Genomic DNA, 17,525 nt, shown 5'->3' on the forward strand with positions numbered 1-17,525 from the left:
TTTCATAGGGATTATCTAATCTTAGCAGCATCTTTATTGTGTGCATACAGGTCGGAGACCCACAGGAGGTGAATGGTATCGTCAGTGTCTTCTGTCAGGCAAAGCGAGAGCCCTTGCTGATTGGCTCCACCAAATCCAACATGGGCCATCCAGAACCTGCTTCTGGTCTGGCTGCCCTGGCAAAGGTGAGTGGAACAAAAAAAACACATTTCCGTCTGGTACAAACTTCTGTTTGGCCTGAGAAAAAGTAGTAGCAGAGCAATGTGTCCAGCTTAAAATATTTTAGTTTCAAACTTAGGAAAGACATTTTTATTGACTTTTCTGTATTTGTTGATTGATGAATAAGAAGCTTGAGCTGGTAACTCAATTCAGTCAGTCATTTTCTATACCACTTATTCCATAGTGGGTTGCAGGGAAGTCTGTGGGCAGGAGGCAGAGAGGCAACACACAAACAACCAAGCACACACCTAAGGGCATTTTTAGAGAGACCAATTAACCTAACAGGCATGTCTTTGGACTGTGGGAGGAACCCGTAGTATCCGGTGAGAACCCACGCATGCACGGGGAGTTGACTTTTCTGTAGTTGTTGATTGATGAATAAGAAGCTTGAACTGGTAACTCAATTCAGTCAGTCATTGTCTATACCTCTTCTTCCATAGCGGCTCAGTTCAATTTATGTCAATTCAGGGTTTTTTTCGGAGCGCCAATTAACAACACATGTCGTCTCAAGGTACTTTACAAAATAAATTAAATCTAATGATAAAGATTTCAAGTCGAGTACATACATTCCAATTAATCCTAACTATCAAACAGTACAGTCAAATTCAGTCTATTATTCAAATTGGTTAAAAGGTTTTTCTATATAAGGAAACCCAGCAGATTGCATCCAGTCAGTGACTTGTAGCATTCACTCCTCCTGGATGAGCATGTAGAGACAGTGGACAGTCACTGGCATTGACTTTGCAGCAATCCCTCATACTGAGCATGCATGTAGCGACAGTGGAGAGGAAAAACTCCCTTTTAACAGGAAGAAACCTCCAGCAGAACCAGACTCAGTGTGAGCAGCCATCTGCCACGACCGACTGGGGGTTTGACTCAGAACTGTTGTAGTGTCCTTTGCATTTACAGATATTGCTTTCATCTTTTCCTCAGGTGATTCTGTCTCTGGAGCGGGGAGTTTGGGCTCCCAATCTGCACTTTAATGATCCTAATCCTGACATTCCTGCCCTAACTGATGGCCGGGTTCAAGTTGTTGACCAGCCCATTCCTGTTCGAGGGGGCATTGTGGGAATCAACTCCTTTGGATTCGGTGGCTCAAATGTTCATGTTATCCTTCGGCCAGCTGGTAAACCTTCAAACTCAACCATACCAAGGACGCTTCCCAGAATGCTTCCAGTGTGTGGCCGTACTGAGGCTGCAGCAAATGCGGTCATCCAAAAGGGGAAGGAACACAGCTCCGATGAAAGCTTCTTGTCTTTGCTTAGCAGAGTGTCAGAAATCCCAGTTGCCAGCATGCCCTTCAGGGGTTATACTCTTCTTGGGTCTCAGAGTGACATAAAGGAGGTGCAGATGGTGCAAGCTTCTGCTAGACCATTGTGGTATATCTGCTCTGGTGAGTCACCATCCATGTTTCTTTAGTTATGCAATCAGACAAATATCTGCTTGTATTCCTGATCCTGACGATCCTGCACTAACTAAAGCCCAGGTGGCCATATCCCAAGCACTGAACAAGCATACCTCATCAAAATCCTTTCCTGTCTGCACACAGTTCCGGCACAGCTTGCTGCTGCAGTAAAAATATAGAAATGCAAAGGATGTGCACATCCAGTGACACAATAAAACCTCTTATTATGAACTTTTAGTTCCTTTCACATAGAGCAAACATGCAGGAATTCACCCAAAAACCACAAATCAGAGAAAGCCTTCACACTGATTTACATGTCCAACTAAACCTTTATGAGTGCAAGGCAGTCTGTATGGAAACTCACAGCCATCAGATAAAAAATGCAGCACAAACTTCTGGGCACACAATGACACATGGTGTGTGTGTGTGTGTATATGTGTGGGTGTGTGTGTGTGTGTGTCAAAGTAAAACATTCAGGCCTGTCAAAACTGACCTAAATACTTGTAGAAGAATGTGTTGCAGTCTAATGAAATTAAACTTTAAGGTAGATTTGGCACAAAAACTATACATTAGATCATCAAAAGAACACTGTACCTGCCACTGTACCTATGAGGGTGGAGGAATCAAGATCTGGGCTTACCTTTCTGGAGATAGAACTGACACAAACTTATGAACAGTTTTGAATACTGGACCCTAAACCTTCAGGTGTCTGCTTGAAAGCTGTAGATAAAGATGGATTAGATTTATTAACATCACAGTGAGCCCAAACCTTCATCCAAATCATCACAAGAATGATTTAATGAGAGGACAGTTAATTATTGAATGCCTGAGCCAGAGTACAGAACTAAACCTGACAGAAAATCCCCTAAGGAAGGCTGTAGACAAGATATGTCTTCATAATCTGCTAGATCTGGAGAACGTCTAAAGGCTGACTGGGCTAACATTACTGATTCAAGATGTGGGATGCTGACAGATTTGTCTCAATGAAGACTGAATGCTGAAATTTAATTAAAACTGTGATTCAGCAAACTATTAATTTAAAGGTTACATACAGGGGTTGGACAATGAAACTGAAACACCTGTCATTTTAGTGTGGGAGGTTTCATGGCTAAATTGGACCAGCCTGGTAGCCAGTCTTCATTGATTGCACATTGCACCAGTAAGAGCAGAGTGTGAAGGTTCAATCAGCAGGGTAAGAGCAGTTTTGCTCAAAATATTGAAATGCACACAACATTATGGGTGACATACCCGAGTTCAAAAGAGGACAAATTGTTGGTGCACGTCTTGCTGGCGCATCTGTGACCAAGACAGCAAGTCTTTGTGATGTATCAAGAGCCACGGTATCCAGGGTAATGTCAGCATACCACCAAGAAGGACGAACCACATCCAACAGGATTAACTGTGGACGCAAGAGGAAGCAGTCTGAAAGGGATGTTCGGGTGCTAACCCGGATTGTATCCAAAAAACATAAAATCATGTCAGAATTAAATGTGCACCTCAACTCTCCTGTTTCCACCAGAACTGTCCGTCGGGAGCTCCACAGGATCAATATACACGGCCGGGCTGCTATAGCCAAACCTTTGGTCAATCATGCCAATGCCAAACGTCGGTTTCAAAGGTGCAAGGAGCGCAAATCTTGGGCCGTGGACAATGTGAAACATGTATTGTTCTCTGATGAGTCCACCTTTACTGTTTACCCCACATCCGGGAGAGTTACGGTGTGGAGAAACCCCAAAGAAGCGTACCACCCAGACTGTTGCATGCCCAGAGTGAAGCATGGGGGTGGATCAGTGATGGTTTGGGCTGCTATATCAAGGCATTCCCTTGGCCCAATACTTGTGCTAGATGGGCGCGTCACTGCCAAGGACTACCGAACCATTCTTGAGGACCATGTGCATCCAATGGTTCAAACATTGTATCCTGAAGGCGGTGCCGTGTATCAGGATGACAATGCACCAATACACACAGTAAGACTGGTGAAAGATTGGTTTGATGAACATGAAAGTGAAGTTGAACATCTCCCATGGCCTGCACCGTCACCAGATCTAAATATTATTGAGCCACTTTGGGGTGTTTTGGAGGAGCGAGTCAGGAAACGTTTTCCTCCACCAGTGTCACGTAGTGACCTGGCCACTATCCTGCAAGAAGAATGGCTTAAAATCCCTCTGACCACTGTGCAGGACTTGTATATGTCATTCCCAAGATGAATTGATGCTGTATTGGCCGCAAAAGGAAGCCCTACACCATACTAATAAATGATTGTGGTCTAAAACCAGGTGTTTCAGTTTCATTGTCCAACCCCTGTATATAATCATGTTATCGCTGCTTTTTCATTATAGTTGACTATTTTCCATCACATTTGGTTGTTTTTTTTCTTGACTTGAACAGAAAATCATTTACTTCAGAATATAATTTGTCATGTACATTATGATGTTGAAAGCTCCCCGGATACAGACGGTGGTTGTTGCATTCAAATTATTTTCTATGCACAGGGATGGGAACCCAGTGGGCAGGTATGGGCCACAGTCTCATGCAGCTTCCTGACTTCAAAGAGTCCATTCTGCAGTCTGATGTTGCCCTGAAGGACACTGGCCTGGTTGTGTCTCGACTGCTCAGTGAAGCTGATGATACAACTTTTGAGGACACCGTTAACGCCTTTGTTGGTCTTGCTGCCATACAGGTATGCAGTCATATTTCTTTTTCTGTATCTAAACTGAAAGCCCTGGTTCTAAGAGGTTTTATATTTTTGGTACCTGTTTATAGATAGCCCTAATCGATCTGCTCAGGAAGATGGGTCTTCAGCCTGATGGTATCATAGGGCACTCTGTGGGAGAACTGGCCTGCGGATACGCTGATGGTTCCTTTACCCACAGCGAGGCCATTCTGGCTGCCTACTGGAGAGGCCACTGTATCAAAGTGGCCGACCTACCTGCAGGAGGCATGGCCGCAGTTGGTAAGCAGCAAAGCTATTCTAAGCTGTCATTCAGCTTCATTCTGTCATTCATTTCCGGTGAGAAGCATAGAGGTCCAGAACAAACGGCTAGAAGCAGAAGTCAAGTCTGAGACATGATCTCTAGAATTATATGCAGGAACAGACAAGAACGGATTCATTTTAAAGCTTCCTGACATCAGAAAAGATCCTTATTCACTTTAAAGAGCACGACAGTCTGAATGGATATATATGGGCAACTGTGGCTTAGTGGAAAGCATAGTCATCTTGCAACCCAAAGGTTGTGTGTTCAGTACCAGCATCCTCCTGCCACATGTCGATGTGCCCCTTAGCACAAATTGCCCACTGATCTACCTATCTGTTCATGAATGTATAAAGTGCTTTGAGTCTGTGTAATATGTCTATTGAATGACCAGTTGGTGTCAGTATAACATGTTGGGAATGTTACCATAGAAGAAGAGACAGTGTTGTAGTTACTTGGAACATGCGATGAATAAATGCAGCTGGTTACTAGCAAAAGGCTGATTTATCATGTTATCATATAATAAAATGAAAAACATCAGAGTTAATATGACTGGAAAATAACTATATGCATTCAGTCTATTTACCATTTATTGGCCAAGTTTGTTCACTCAAACAAGAATCTTGGACCTTGGTTGCACTGTGCTCTCAGTGTACAGATATTTAAATATAAATATAAATATATAAATTCAATCAAAGAAATCAAAATGTTTTTAAAGTAAAAAAACAGACTAAATAATGACAGTGCAAAAGATGACTAACAGCTCCTGTGGAATGTTGAGTTGCCTCAGGAAGTTCAGTCTCTGCTGGATCTCCTGATCATTCTCTGTGTATGAGGACAAGCTCAGGTCCTGAGAAAGATTTGGTTTTGGGAACTGAAAGTGTTGCACGGTAGACACAGGGTCATATAGTGACGTGCATCTAACTGTCCAGTTCATCACAAAGGCTTCAAGGTTTTACACATTGCATATTCATGGCTACAGGAGCAAAATCTGTGAAATAAAAGATTACATTTTGGTCAGAGTGTGAAAGATATGGATCTGTGTATGGATATGTAAATACAGAATATCAGATTTTTGAGCCTTGGTAACGCTATACGGTACTTAGTTCATAAGTGTCACTGACAGAACCATCTCTATTTAGTTTCACACTTTAACTCCTCATACAGAGGTTGCTGTTTGTCCCACAGGTGTCTTTCTGAACATTTTTAAGAACATGGCAGTGATGTGACATAACTTGTACAACATCCTCATCTCTTTATTGTAAATCATCCTTAATAGTTGCTGGAGCTGTTACAAGTGGGTAAACAGTCATTTAAAAAAATCACAAATACTTTCAACAGAATGGTTTGTGTTTGAGGTTTTAATCAGGACTATAAACAACTTTGATTCTGATTAAAATGACATTTTAGTGTGCACTATTAAACAAACAGATTATGTTCTATATGAGGCAGAAACCCCAGTAGATGGGATCATGATAGTTTTTATGGTCAGATTTAGCTTTCTGCTTTGGTTGTTGGTTAATTGTATTTAATATTTGATTGCCTAAACCTACTGTGCTTTTTCAGGGTTGACCTGGGAGGAATGCATCTCTCAGTGTCCTCAGGGAGTAGTTCCAGCCTGTCACAATGCTGAGGATTCTGTTACCATCTCAGGTCCTCAGGTTAGACTTCCTTATTTTTCTGTCATTTTTAAATCTGAACACCCATAGGCTTACTGACTGGTTGTATTACTCATTTTCTCTTGCATATTTGTATTTAGTTGATTTTCTGTATAAAAAAAAAAGCATGCCATCTCATTTTGTGTCCTGAGTGCAAGAGTCCGTTCTCCTTGAGATGCCAGTGGAGGGAGAATGGGTTGATTTACACACAATTTTCTAAGCAGACCATTGCTCACGTTACCGAGACTGAGCTCATCTCTCTGCTATGCTTGTTCCTGCATACATGTTGTCAAACTGCAAGAAAGCAGACCAGAGTCTGACCTCAGGATGCAACTGGAGCGCTTCAGGATTATTTTGCAAACACTGATGGGAGAAAGTTTAGAGAGACAGTCTGAAACCAGTGTTGTGTAATGTATCAATCAATCAATTACATTCAGTTCAATTCAGTTTTATTTATAAAGCGCCAATTCCCAACACATGTCGTCTCAAGGCACTTCACAAAGGGTTTGGAATGGTGGGCGGTTGTTGGGAAGGTTAGAATAAACTACTGAGTGTTAGAGTTTGGCCATTTTAGAATGGGCCATCTGCCATGACCGACTGGGGGTTTGAGAGAACAGACCAGAGACACAAAAACAACAAAGAAGCACTGATCCAGGAGTCCTTTCTATGGGAAGGAAAAGTAAATGTTAAAGGATCTAGCTCAATCAAACTTTATTTATAAAGAACTTTTCAAACAGGAAAGTGTAACACAAAGTATTTTAGAGGTTAAAAAGAGAAAGACAGACATAAAACAACTAGAGATGCGTAATATTCATTGTTCTTTATGGAAACTTTAAATTGAATTTTCATTCATGTTTTCACACAAACTAACCAAAAGGTGATATATGTTGGTATTTAACATAATAAAAGGGGTAAAAACAATTAGTCCAGTTCTGTCCACCTTATTAATGGAAACATGCTGTTTTCCACTCTTTTCACTGAGCTACATCATTAAATATGACATTTACATACACAGGAAGCCAGACTATATTTTTTCTCAGGAAAACAGGTCTTAACAAATGGCTTTGTGTGTGTGTGTGTGTGTATTTCTGCAGGAAGCAGTTCATACATTTGTGTCTGAACTAAAAGAACAAGGAGTGTTTGCAAAAGAGGTTCGCAGTGCCGGCGTGGCTTTCCACTCCTACTACATGGCCTCCATTGCTCCTAACTTGCTGGCTGCTCTAAAAAAGGTATGGAGGGGCAGCGCTGACGGGGTAGGGGATAAGCGCGCGACCATATACGGAGGCTACAGTCCTTGAAGCGGCCGTCCCGGGTTCGAGTCCCGGAGCCGGCAACATTTGCCAAATGTCTCCCCCTCTCTCTACCCCTCTTTCCTGTCTGCCTACTGTCAAAAAATAAATAAATAAAGGCCACTAGTGCCAAAAAAAATCTTTAAAAAAGGTACACAGCATTGTTTGGATTCTACAGCATGCAACTTTTAAGATGTTTAATGTTTTAGAGCAGCTGCAAAACATTTTTGGTGTTATTTTTGCTTTCCTAGTTATTACCAGCGTAGATGTGATATTTTATCTGGTTATTCTCTCCTGTGGTCATGCAGTGTAGTCTGCTGGGTTCTTCTTTTTGCAACAGAAAAGGTTTGTTTGTCTTCTACTGACAGAGGCTGTGTTCACATATGAGGTGGCGTCTGTATCTGTGTCAGACCTGCTTCCCCACCTATTTTTCTTTTTAAATGCACACTACAACATGCATCAACGCCACATTTGAGCGGGTGGAGGTAGGCTTGGGGTCTTTTCACACCCCTGTTTGCTGCTTGCTCTTTGGGGTCGGAGGCCGGGAGAAGGAGCGGGCCTTCTGGTCGGGAGGGGGTCTTGGGCGGGCAGAGTGCAGTGTTGATTAAGTTGTGGCTTCGCTTTGGTGGAGGGGCTGGCTGGCCTGCTTGGTGTGGTGAAGTGTGCCATGCGGAAGGGTGGGTGGCCGGCATCCTGGGGCACCTCCGGGGTTTGGGTGTGGGGTTGGCGGGGTGCCCGGTCTTTGGCCTGCTGTGGTGGCCTTCCTCCAATGCTTCTGTGGCTCTGGCCCCTGTCCTGGCGCCGGGCTACATTTGGACCGGCTGAGCGGCGGTGGTTGAGCTGAGCTGGATAATGTTTCGCCCTGGGCCATCGTTGCAGTGGCAGTGATGTGGTGTGGTTGTGGGGGACGTCGGCCCCTAGTGCTTGCTGCTTGCCGGGGACCTCTTGCCGCGTCAGTTTGTCCCATATTGGTGTGGGGTCAGGGGTTCCGTTGCGGACTCGGTGCTCGATGGTGTCTGCCCTGTTGCGCCTGTGCGGGGCTGGTGTAGCATTGCGCGGGTCCCTTGCCTTGCCGTCACGGTGCGCTGTGTAGTGGGGGCGGGACACGGCGTGTGTGCTTGGAGCAGGGCTGTGCGTGGACGTGGCGCTGTGTGGGTGTTGCTTCATCGGCTTTTCGGGGATAAAGGTCACCTGTGGGGGTATGGAGGGTATTCATGGCGTTTGGGTTTGGGAACATGTGTTTGATATCTGTGTCCTGGTTGGGGGTGGCCCTGTGGGGAAATTCATGTTGGGGTTCATTGGGGGTGGGGAGCTCATGGGTTTGGCATCGGAATTAATTGGGGGATTGGGACTATTTCATTCTGTGGCGGCTCTGGTTGGCGGACTAGTTTGGACCATGTAATAGACCCCTCTTTTGTACATGACCTCCTCTCCGGATGAGGATGGGGGTCGTTGGGGACGGGGCGTCAGGGTCCAGTCCGGGGTCATTCAGGCTCAGGTGCTGGGCTGTCTGCCTGTCTCCACCCCGGAGGGAAGGGGACACCTCCAGGGTCCAGGGGCTGGTATCGGAACCTGGTCTTGGGAGTATAGAGTATGTATGAGGAGTATGAGTGAGTGTATGATGTCCATTGTTGTTTGTCTTTACGTTGGGTGCATGGCTCTGAGCGTTTTTTTGTGTACGTAGGAGGGTGGAATGTGTGATTGTGACTTTGTGTGCCTGTTTTTTGCGTCAGGTTGGGTCTTGGGCTGCTCCCTCTCCTGGATCAGTTTAGGCCCCCCATGAAATGAGGGCGTATTTCCTCCCCGCCACACTACCTGCAGGTGGTTGGTGTCTCTGCCCGCCAGTGTACTTATGTTTCTCGGTGTCCAGAGCTGGGTGTTTTGGTGTGTGCTGGCTTGCTCCCGGTGGCTGCTTGCCGGGGCCTGGACCCCAGGGCTCTGTCGGGCCTCTGCTTGGGGAGTGATATGTCCCGGGGTCAGGGGTCTCTGGGTCCATGGCTGAATCTGCTCGGGTGTAGATGGCTGCCGGCGGGGCTCATGGGCTCGTTGCTGCAGCTTCCTGGGGCTTCTGCACTGTGGATTCTGGGTGGTTCCCCTAGGACCCTCCCGTGCTGTTCTCTGGGGTGGTTGCGGACGTCCTGGCTTTGGTTCTCCTGGGGTTCCTGTGTTCTGGGGGATGCCTTTGGATGTCTGTGGCTTAGATCTCCTCCATATGTGTCCCGGGTTCAGGGGGGCAGGTCTGTGGCTCCTCACACTTGCTATTGCATATTTTTATGGAGCAACCTTGTATACACAAGTGCACTCACACTCAGACCCACAGGTGTTTAGATTCAGGTGTTAACAGATACACAAATGTTTTATATTGAGCCACCTTTACCACTAAATACATCTTGGATGCACTTCTTGGTAAAAGGCTGTTAATATGAATGTTTCTGCAGGTGTAGAAGAAAGCAGGGTGTTATCTTGTATTCTCTTCATCCTTCTTTCTATTTCTCCTTCTCTCCCCTTTTCCTTTTTGCCCCACCTCTTTCTCTTTCGTGCTTCTTATTTTTTTTCCTTTAATTTCTGTCTCCGTGTACATAACAGTTGAAGTAATCCGAAAGCTGTTTCTAATAAAGATTATTTTATAAATATCAAGCAGAGCTTGAAAGTGTTAGCTGTAATGCTTTTTCTTGGCACTCGGACAACAATTATGAGTGCTACTCTGCCGGACAAGAAACGGTAAAAAGAAAAAAAAAAAAGAAAGAAAGTGTAGGCCTTTGCACAAACTTCAGCCGTTTTCCCTGAGTTCTTTCTGTTTTACCTGTTTTTCTTTACGTTTGGCAGTTGTAAGCTGGTATGAAAAGAATTAAGGTAATGCATTCTTCAGTCATGATGTTGGTGTTTCAGAACTACATTTAAAATGGAGTCAGAATGTATATTGTACGTGTATAAATATATGTAGAAAGGTAGGCAATCAAACACATGGTTATCCAGTCATGTTTAATTTTTCCTAGTTTATGCCTTCTCGTGTTGCAGATGTACCTGCTTGAGATATGACTGGCTGCCACATTGTTTCCTCTGTGCGTGGTAATTTATGCTCAGCAGCTGAATGAGCTTGATTATAATGCTCTCTCCTCCCCTTCCTTAGAAGCTGGGCTTTAGTTTAGAGGTAACCACAGGCTGTGTTCAGACTGCCGTCTGAACCATAAAACACTAGTCAAAGCAACCAGGGCTGCTGAGCTTGTGTGTAGATTGTTTGGTTTAAGCTATATTTAATGGTGCAGACTGAAGGGGTTCAGTTGTGTTTCAGTTTTGTATAAAACCAGGAAGATTTTAGTAACCAGGAGCTTAAGATCGAAAAGTGTCAGAGACAAGTATGAATCATTTTCCTTCTTAACAAAACTGGCAGAAATGAAGATGTATGAGAATAAAATCCACCAAGAAAAAGCTCAAAATGTTTTGAGTCTAGATGTTTGCTGATGTTGTCTACATACCACCTTCCTTGACACTTGTTCCATCCTATCTCACACATACCAATATCTACTGTTGTTTAATATGTTCTTCACAGGTGATCAAGGAGCCACGCCAGCGCTCCTTTCGTTGGGTCAGCACCAGCATACCTCAGTCTGAGTGGGACTCTCCTCTGGCTATGTACAGCTCAGCTGACTACCATGTCAACAACCTCCTAAGCCCTGTGCTGTTTCAGGAGGCCCTCAGTCTGGTGCCTGAAAATGCTGTGGTGGTGGAGATAGCTCCTCATGCTCTGCTGCAGGTATTTATTTGTGTTCCTATGTTCTGCTGTTTCTTCTGTAGTAAGTAAATTAAATAAACTTGCGTACTACTTGCTGTTGCTGCATCTTGGACCAAAAAAGGAACAAATATTTTGGAACATTTAAATTTGGACTCTAGGTGGATAAGATTTATATTATTACACAAAATTATTACAGCTTCATGCACTTGTATAAATTAGATTGGCGTTTCACATAACCTGTCCTGTTTTGTGGATGAGCCAAACTACACAGTGATGGACTGGCACAGGACAGGCTGAATGATGGCAGAATAGAAGTTGACTAGTAGCTCCTGTGGAAGGTTGTACTCCTGAGTCGCAGGAAGTTCAGTCTCTTCTGGACCTCCTTCTGGTCCTTCTTCTGAACAGTGTCTATGTGTGAGGGCCAACTCAGGTCTTGAGAAAGACTGGTTTCTAAGACCTGGAAGTGATCCACAGTTGATGCAGTGTTGTTGAGGACATTGAGGGAATGTGTATGGGGGTGTGTTCTCCAGAACACCAGTATAACAAGGAAAAATAGAAAACTCTGTAAAAGCAACTAAAGGAAACAAAGGCAAGAGACTAAATAGTGAATCAGTCTAGTCTCCTGAGCATGCATGGGGCAGGGGCTGACCATTAAAGGACAGAACTATTTTTGAACTGAAACTGACTCCAGAGGAACCAGACTGGGGGAGTGCAGCTATCTTTTTTGACCACATGAAGATGTATAAGGACAGAAAAGGAGGCACAGGCAGGTATAAAAGGTCAGGAATACTTGCTATGGAAAAATCTCAGTCCTGTTTTCCAAAGAACTTCAATTTTTGTGGGAAAGGTTTTCTTTTTGGTTGTCAATAGTTGATGGAGTAAACCATTGCAAGGCATGACGTTCAGTTCCTCTCATATCCTTGTGGTGGGCCTTTTAGAAGACACTGTTGAGCAAAAAGTGTGTGCTTACAGAATAAAGTGCACAGTGCAATGTTTATTACACTATGTTAGCAAGAATCAGTCATTCAAACTCAAGACCTAAACAGCTCCTACAGTACATCAAAAAAGTATTTACACCCCTTAGCCTTTCCCCACTGTGTGAATTATTTTAAAATAGATTTGGTTCATTTTCTTTAAAAATCCACACAAAATAGCTAAAAATGGTAAAGTGTAGGCAGATTTTTGTAAATATACACAAATGTAAACATTTAAGTGTCCTGGCAAAGACATGAGTCTTTGTGCCAAACACTTGAATCACTCCGTTTTCAATATGTTTAGTTGTTTCCAAGCAGCTTGACTTTCTTCTAATGCAGTCATTTGTTGACCTCTGGGTGCTCATTTTCTTGTCCAGGAGAATCGTGTCCAGCATTGATCTTGGATGACCATACAGAGACCAGATAAACCGGATTCCTGTCAGATATATAGTGGTGACTGTTGTAGATGTAATTTTGTCATGTTCTCCCGATTTCTGATTACATGTTTTCTTCTTAGGCCATCCTGAAGCGTAGCCTGAAGCAATCCTGTTCAATCCTTCCTTTAATGAAGAGAGGTCATGCCAACAACCTTGAGTTCTTCCTCTCAAACATTGGCAAAATCTACATGAATGGGTGAGTAAACACCTTAAACACTCTTCATTTAATGCTCCTATTGTTAGTATTTTATTGTTAGTTTTGCTAAGATCTTTTAATTGCACCTGTTTAGGATCAACGTGGATTCTAACGTCCTGTACCCTGCGGTGAGCTACCCGGTCCCAGTTGGCACCCCGATGATCTCTCCATTAGTGCAATGGGACCACACTCAGACTTGGGATATCCCTAAAGTGGAACATTTTTCCCACAGCTCAGGATCCAAGTCTGCTACCATCTATAATATTGGTAACAAGAAGTTGTCCACTTTAGTGCTCGTGTCATACTAAAATCTGCATTCAGATTTATTTTGACTCCTTGGCCTCTCTTATTGTAACAGAAATAAACTCTGAGTCATCAGACAACTATCTCATTGAACACTGCATCGATGGACGCTTTCTCTACCCAGCAACGGGTTACCTGGTGCTGGCCTGGCGCACCTTGGTCAGGAGTCGTGGGATAGGGATGGAAACCACTCCTATCAACTTTGAGCATGTGAAGATCCACAGGGCTACTATCCTGCCAAAGACTGGTGAGAGACCAACAGGGCTCAGCATGGACACATTCATAAGTGATGGACTAATTGTCTACTTGTCAATGTTAGGCTGTTTCATTCTCTCTCGTAGGGTTGTCACAATGCTAAAATTTCAAACTGAGTGGGTGGATGCTAATCTACTCATATCACCCCATCCATCAGATGACTTTAGCTTAGGTGGTCAGCCATGTTTGATGGTCTGCTGTTGCAAATATGCAAGTTTTTTAAATCTTATGGATTGTTGGTCTTTAAGATGTTTCACCAAGTTGATTAACCTAATGAGCTTTCTAACCTCCGGTAGCATCAGGGCTCATCGATGTCCTTCGGCTTCTGCTGTCGTTCTCCCTGATGGGCAAAAACAACTCTTAACAACACTTTTGATTTTGTCTTTTCAATAACAAATTTGGCGCATTTTAAACTTCTAGCAGCAGCTCAATTTTTTTGGTTCTCAGCCATCATCTAAGCTGCTGTAAGGAGGAGGAAGTGTTTGCAGCTTTGACCAGTTTACATTGATTTTGATGCAAATTAGTTAAAGTTATTATTGCTATATCAGTTATATGAAAATATTCTATTCATTGTAGGCTCTGTTCAGTTAGAAGTGCACCTCATGCCTGCGACTAACAAGTTTGAAGTTTCAGAGAATGGTAACTTGGTTGTTAGTGGTGAGTACTTTTTGCATCTTTATTCTGTTTTATATTTCCTGAAAATGCACACAGTCACAACCTTTACCTTCATGATTGTTATCATTTCAGGTAAGGTCAGCATCCTTGAGGATGCAGACCTTAATTTGTTCCAAGTTTCAATGAACCAGAAAGATGAAAAACCGAACGACTCAAATATAAAGCTTACGTCACATGATGTCTACAAAGAACTGCGACTGCGTGGCTATGACTATGGAAAGGCTTTCCAAGGCATCTTGGAGTCCAGCAGTGATGGTGAAATATGTTTATTTTTGGATTTAAACATGGCTTTGTTTGTAACACACTTACTGTCAAACACAAAGTGGTGAAAATTAATTGAAACTGGGGATAAAGATGTCGCAGAGCAGCTCTGGGTCAGATTGTGGACTGGGGGAAGATCTGAGCAAGCTGGTCTGGGGAGGATCACAACATAACAGGAGATTCCACAGGCATATGTGGTGTGTTTTGTAGAAAGATGTACCAGGTTGCTCTCCCTGGAGGAAGAGATATCCAGAGGCAATGAGACACTGACATACTACTTTATCACCAGGGTCCCCAAACACTGCCAGAGATGACCTGCAGTCATTTGAATTTGGTGTGCAGGATCAGAGATACATCTAAAATATACATAACTGGGTCCTCGGGTCCTGGATTAGGTTTAACAATGGGTCACTGTTGCACTCTACAATCACCTGTCCTCATGTTGACTCTTAATGTGACCCATATCAAACGTCCTCAGATGTATAGTGCATTGAGGTATCTTCTGGGTCTGCTGACCTTCATCCACTGTTTTCACTGATGCTCCAGCAACACATGCTAACACATTGCTTTACCTGTGACCCCATTATGTCCACCACCTCCGCGTCGGCCGGACTAAATATGTCAGCTTCTTAAAAATCAGCCCATTTATATTTGTATTATAGACCTGTGCTGGCACCAAATTACATCTTGGTGTTTCCCAACCCTTTAGTACATCTTATGTAAAACAATTAGTCATGCAAAACCTTGCTGCATGCTGAGGATGTAATGCATTCATTAGAATCATGTTTGTTGGAATAAGAATACATCTAAAACTTCCAGGACATTGGATCCTGGGCCCACCCTGGGGTTTTGGGTCCACTGTTTAAGTAATTGCTTTCATACTTTATCTCTTTGATTTTTCTACAGCTATGTTTGCTGAACCTTATTTGCACCATATTGTTTTTGCTCACTGGCCTTTTTAATCTGTTTGTATCCAGGAGACAGTGGAAAGCTGCAGTGGACAGGAAACTGGGTGACCTTTTTAGATACCATGCTACAGATGATGGTGGTCGGGATTCCAGGTCGCACTCTGCGTTTGCCAACCAGAATCCGCTCTGTATACATTGATCCTGCTGTCCATCTGGACAAAGTCTGTGGGTACAACGATGAGATGCAAGGTGTGTTAAATGCTATGTTCAGCTTAATGTTTTCAGTCTTAATATGCATCCTAAACGTTTTCAAAGCTCTGTAGACAGAAACCTGTGGATCAAGCCTTGTACAGGTACAGATGTGTTCATGCGTTGACTGCTTGTTAACTTGAGCTGTTTTTTCTCATTTAGCTGTTGATGTCCATGTAAGCCGCTGCCTGGACAGCATTGTTGCTGGTGGAGTACAAATCTCTGGTCTGCATGCCACTGTGGCCCCCCGCAGACAGCAGCAGCAGAGTCCCCCCACCCTGGAGGAGTTTGTGTTTGTTCCTTATGTGATGACAGAGTGCCTTGCAACCAATCAGACACTAACAGAGCAGTGGAACCTTTGCAAAGGTCAGATAATATAATATTTGTTGCTTTTTAGGATGTTGTAATTGAGTCCAATATCAGAGCATATAATCAATAAAAAGCAACAAAACACTACAGAGAAACCCTAAAAACTCACCAGAGATTAGAATGTGAATATGTTAAGACTGAAGATGTTGTAAAGGCACTGTGGTCTTGATGTCCAGGACCATATAATATATGGTCCTGGACATCAAGACCACAGCTCTCGTGAGTCTTTAGGGTTTCCCTGCTTTTTACTTGCCTAATAATTGTGCACACAGTGCATAGGTCTGGGCTACTTTACTTCAAGACAAATGTTATTATTTCTGAACATAACAGACATCTAAATATTTTTTTAAAATTCACTTTTGGTCAATTTTGAAAATGCAATATTGTTTTTTTTTAAAGATATCCTAGTGTGATTTTGTTCTAAACTGTTTTGTGGGGCGACCGTGGGGATGGTGGCAGGGGTCTTGTAACCGTTGGGTTGCCGGTTCGAGCCCCCACTATGTCTGTCTCAGTCGTTGTGTCCTTGGGCAAGACACTTCACCTGCCTTGCCTCCTGATGGTGGTCAGAGGGCTCGGTGGCGCCTGTGTAAGGCAGGCTCACTTCTGTCAGTCTGCCCCGGGGCAGCTGTGGCTGCATTGTAGCTCACCACTGTCAGTGTGTGAATGGGTGGATGACTGAATGTAGTGTGAAGTGCTTTGGGGTTTCTGGAGACTTAATAAAGCGCTATACAAGTACAAGACATGTACCATTTACAAGCCATTTACATCTTCTCTGCAGCTTTAATTCACAGACTACAGCGGAAGTTGGCTCCTCATGGAGTCCAGCTGCCTGTTTCTGGGTTACCAGGAGACTCGACTGATTCTCCTCCCAGCCAGGAGGTGTCTAAGCCCTGCCTGGAGCGACTGCTGATGCTCCTGTGTGAACTGGAGCTGAATGGAAACCTTCGGTCTGAACTGGAGCAGTTGGTTGTTAAGGAGCAGACATGTCTGCTGCAGGACGGTCTGCTGCATGGGCTGTTGGAGGATCCAGTTCTTCGACATCTCCTGGACATAAGCATTGAGAACTGTACGCCAGGGAGGATCAAAGTCTTGGAGGTAATATAAGGGATCTTTTGGAAATGTGGGAATTTCAATGTGAGATATGCATCCCATAACCTGTTCCCCTGTCTCACTACTGCCAGGCTCTTGCAAATGATGGCCAGCTTTTCTCTCGTGTGGTACCCCTCCTCAACATTCAGCCAATGTTGGATGTAGACTACACAGCCACAGCAACACACCTGGATCTTCTGTCCCCTTATGAAGCCACCCTGGAAGAGCTTGCCGTGGCTTCAGCACAGTGGAATCCTCTTAATGACCCAGCTCCTGGAAAAATGGCTGCAGGGGCAGACCTGGTTGTGTGTAATCATGCTTGGGGGGGCCTGAGGACAGATCCCAGACAGCTGGTGGCCAACCTGGCTTCTGGGGCCAAAGAGCAGGGTTTTATTCTTCTCCACACCTTGCTGAAGGGCCAGACTCTGGGAGAGACCGTGGCTGTCCTCACCAGCACCACCCAGGGCAACAATCAATGTGGACTGCTCACACAGGTTCCTGGAAAACATTTACTGATAATAAAGATGGCATCA

The 17,525-nt window shown here is 44.0% G+C and overlaps 1 protein-coding gene across 1 annotated transcript in view; it reads left to right on the forward strand.

Moving 5' to 3' along the window:
- fasn (fatty acid synthase) overlaps positions 1 to 17,525 on the forward strand; it is a 53,321-nt gene that overhangs the window by 12,296 nt on the left and 23,500 nt on the right. The window contains exons 8-23 of the mRNA XM_047376962.1: positions 51 to 185; positions 1,153 to 1,612; positions 4,117 to 4,304; positions 4,388 to 4,577; positions 6,163 to 6,257; positions 7,349 to 7,483; positions 11,094 to 11,297; positions 12,768 to 12,883; positions 12,978 to 13,150; positions 13,242 to 13,433; positions 14,018 to 14,098; positions 14,189 to 14,371; positions 15,355 to 15,534; positions 15,697 to 15,900; positions 16,682 to 16,998; positions 17,085 to 17,486. Of these exons, the coding sequence (XP_047232918.1) occupies positions 51 to 185; positions 1,153 to 1,612; positions 4,117 to 4,304; positions 4,388 to 4,577; positions 6,163 to 6,257; positions 7,349 to 7,483; positions 11,094 to 11,297; positions 12,768 to 12,883; positions 12,978 to 13,150; positions 13,242 to 13,433; positions 14,018 to 14,098; positions 14,189 to 14,371; positions 15,355 to 15,534; positions 15,697 to 15,900; positions 16,682 to 16,998; positions 17,085 to 17,486 (3,255 nt within the window). The remainder of the gene's footprint in view (positions 1 to 50; positions 186 to 1,152; positions 1,613 to 4,116; positions 4,305 to 4,387; positions 4,578 to 6,162; positions 6,258 to 7,348; positions 7,484 to 11,093; positions 11,298 to 12,767; positions 12,884 to 12,977; positions 13,151 to 13,241; positions 13,434 to 14,017; positions 14,099 to 14,188; positions 14,372 to 15,354; positions 15,535 to 15,696; positions 15,901 to 16,681; positions 16,999 to 17,084; positions 17,487 to 17,525) is intronic.

This window comes from Girardinichthys multiradiatus, chromosome 10, assembly GCF_021462225.1.
Source record: "Girardinichthys multiradiatus isolate DD_20200921_A chromosome 10, DD_fGirMul_XY1, whole genome shotgun sequence".
NCBI lineage: Eukaryota > Metazoa > Chordata > Actinopteri > Cyprinodontiformes > Goodeidae > Girardinichthys > Girardinichthys multiradiatus.